General features: G+C 55.0%; 1 protein-coding gene across 15 annotated transcripts in view; it reads left to right on the plus strand.

Annotated features, from left to right (window-relative positions):
• Positions 1-3,307, plus strand: part of FAM120B (family with sequence similarity 120B) — a 50,708-nt gene extending 47,401 nt beyond the window's left edge. For 6 of the 15 annotated variants that reach the window (XM_025049031.1, XM_025049033.1, XM_025049032.1 and 3 more), the window contains one exon: positions 2,904-3,298. In XM_025049031.1, the coding sequence (XP_024904799.1) occupies positions 2,904-2,952 (49 nt within the window). In that variant the 3' untranslated portion in view covers positions 2,953-3,298. Of the gene's footprint in view, positions 1-69; positions 1,814-2,903 lie in introns of those variants that run through there. The other 9 variants (XM_025049037.1, XM_025049038.1, XM_025049039.1 and 6 more) reach the window with 6 other exon arrangements.
• Positions 3,308-3,324: the final 17 nt, after the last annotated feature.

The following is a 3,324-nucleotide window of genomic DNA, read 5'->3' on the forward strand; positions in this document are numbered from 1 at the left end:
GACTCACTGCCCTGCGGGTGGCTCAGAAGAAGCAGTTGGCGGGACACTCAATCATTGCTTGTGTTCTAGGTGGTCCAACTGATGCCCCTACGGGAGCTGGCGGAGCTCATCCACAGCTGGCGGAGCTCATCCACAGCTGGCGGAGCTCATCCACAGAATTCTTTTCAGACCTGGACACTGAACGTAAAGTCAGCACACCTTGTTCACCTGCAGTCACGCCATGGAGTAAAATGTCATTTGTCGCATTAGTGCACTCGGCGTAGGTGCGCCGTAGACTGGGCGTGGTGGCTGCTGACTCTTTTCCACAAGCATTAGTGGCAGCAGGGAGGATGCTGCTGAGCCCAGCAGTCGGCAGATGGTGGCCGACACCACGCGGCTGTTTCCAGGAGGCAGCGATGGAACAAGGACTCTTTCCTGCGCCTGGGGACCCCCAGGGCGGAGCGCGTCGTCACAGCTCCTCCTGGCCGGTGTGACAGTCTGGGAGAGACCCCTCGTCTGCGTGTGGCCCAGCTGATGCGGAGTGTCTCCCAACAGCTGTCCCTGAATTCATCACACGGAAGACAAAGGCGTGATCCCATAGTCAGCTGTCTTCTCGTGGGGGTCGGCCAGGCCTCCAGAGGACGAGGACCCTGGTCAGGTTTGCCGATCACACACGTCACCAGCGTTCCCCACATTATAGCTCTTAGATTTGGATTCCTTGTGCAAATTTGTCAGAAATGACACTTGGTTACGAGTTCAGAGTTTCATACTGGTGAGTGGAAATGGCTGGTTTGTGGGCGACCATTTTACGACCATTTTGCTCCTGGGCGTTTAACCGACCATCCTCATTCCCGCGAGGCACTTGCAGAAGCCAAGAGCCAGCGTGCAAGGCCGCGCCTGCTGGGTCACCTGCTTCATGCTGTTGTTCCCTTTTATGCCATGGCGATCTGTGATACACGTTCGTGGTTTATTGCTAAATACGAACGATTGGTCTGCTGTGGCTAATGAAGGAACCTGACTGACGATGGCTTTGCTTCTGTTTTCCATTTGGACAAGGGCTGGACAGAACCTGGCACTCTAACCCAGGCCTCAGGTAGCAGGTGGGTTCTGGCAAGGTTACCTGCAGGCTCTGCAGTGACACAGGTCTTGGCCTGGCCCTGGCCTTCCACCTCCTGCCATGTGCCCTGGTGTCATCTTCAGTGACATATCTGCTTCCTCAGGGTTTCTCAAATGTGAGTCGCGTCTGCACTCGTGAAAGAAAAATGTTTCCTGTGTGGACTCATTATTCTAATGTTATGCCAATACCTGCAGCGTCCCCTTCCTTATGCCTGGAGCTCGCTCGGTGCAGCTTTCAATGCAAGACGGCACGTGCATAAAACGAGAACAGAATCTGAAAAGGGTCATCACAAGCTCCAGCAGCTCTCAGCGGGCTGCCCGGCTGCCCATGTCAGGAGGAGGGTGGTCGCAGCAGTGGCAGCCCACCGGAGAGACGCATGTGGCCCCAAGGGGAGCCGGTGTGACGTGCCGGCACAGAGAGTCTGGGGAGGACCCTGCTGGGGCGCCAGCCACAGTCCCATCTCTGGGCCCTCCCCATCAGTCTCACCTCTTGGTGACGGGAGTCCCGTGCCACACGCCCCTTCTGTGAACCAGCAGATCATCTGGTGTAGCACCCACGCTCCCCACGCGCTGCCAACCCACACATCGAGGCTTTTGTACGGAGACTAGATTTCAAGAGGGACTTCGCCTTACCTGTGCTGTTTGAATTTTTGCAACAAGAATGGCTTCATGTATTGTGTAATAGAAAATAAAAAACAAAAGATGGCCAGCGACAGTTTCTACGTCTCAGATAAAGTGCATGTTTTTAAAGCGCTCATTACTGGGATTTAATAAATCACAGGTGTTCTTTAGGTTTCAGCACCCAAGAGATTGGATAGGTCCATTTTTTTTTACCATTTGAACTTTTTGTTAAAATTTTCAAGCTTTTTCAGGCACCTGCTACAACTTAGAAAAGTGTGTAAGTAGGCATCCGTGTATCCTGTCACAAAAAGCACGTGTCTTGTGTGGCGGGTCCGTGTTCCATCGAGCGGTGTTGTGTCCGTTCGTTTCCACCATCAGGGAACGAGCAGTGCCTTCGGTGCTCTAGCTTGGAGCCCGAATCAGGGTTCCCCACCCTCACGCCCTGCCGGCTTCCGGAAGAGGCAGCCATGCTGACCGTGATGTCAGTGGAAAGAGGACCCCACGCACTGTGCCCTTGGGAAGCTGCAGCTCTGTGGGGACAGGGCCCCCGGCCTGCTCAGCAAAGGTGCCTTCACCCCCCAGAGGTCAGGGTGCCCCTCAGGCCCTGGTGTCTGTAACTTCTCATTTGATGCCAAGTCAAGCCCCCCTGCCCCGGGCCTGACCCACGTCAAGCTGGCCGCTTCCCGGTCGCTTTGGCAGATGCTGACGCGTGCCTTTGCTGTCTCAGCTTATGTCTCCCAAAGGCCCCGGGGGCCCTTGTAACACATTCCGGAGAGCTGAGGACAAAAGCTAACTTCACAGAATCGGCTGTGAAGTTCAGTCGGACCATGATGAAACCAGCCAGCGACTGGCAGACATTCAGGTTTTTTTCTTATCATGTTGAGCCAAGTGAACAAGGTCTAGATTATCAGAAACATCAATCGTCCAAATCTCTCAGTCTCTGGTGATGTCCAGAGCCTTGTGGTTTGTGTCCGTTTCCCTGACGACCCTCACTGGCACCCACCTGCCCTGTGGGTGGCCAGGCGTGGCCTCACCTGCCTGCAGAGCAGCCCTGGTCGGCAGCCTGCAGTTGTGAACAAGAAAGGCTGGTGAAGGCCACTCGCTGAGAACCCGACTTCTCGTTGCCGCCAGCTTTATTAGGTGTTAGAGAAAAAACTGAGTCACCTTTACCTTCTCTGTTTGGCCAGCCACCCGGACGAGAAAGAAAAACAGCAGCCGATCTCCCTTTCTCCGTGACTGCCCCAGGAAGCCTCGTCTCCCGGGGCGGCAGAGGTAGCAGGAGCACACAGGACACGCCAAATGGGTCGCGGCTTCCTCCTGGCGGCCAGCGGCCAGACGCGCAGAGACGCTGGCATCTTCCCATGACCCTTCGGGCACCCAGCTCAGTGGGTCATTCTCCCGGGTCCGAAGTGCAGGGCAGGAGCGAGCCAGCGTCGGCGGCTTCGCATTTGGGCTCACTGCATCTTAACCTTCGTGTGTAGTGACCCCGATAGGGGCCATCGAATTTTAGTAAAGTTTTTAATGAGAATGAATAAAGCAATCCAGGCAAAGAACTTCAAGAAGGTTGGGTTGACTATAGGTTTTCTCTCTGGCTTTTCTGGTTTGTCT

The sequence above is a fragment of the Pteropus alecto genome, unplaced genomic scaffold, assembly GCF_000325575.1.
Source record: "Pteropus alecto unplaced genomic scaffold, ASM32557v1 scaffold195, whole genome shotgun sequence".
NCBI classification, from domain to species: Eukaryota; Metazoa; Chordata; class Mammalia; order Chiroptera; family Pteropodidae; genus Pteropus; species Pteropus alecto.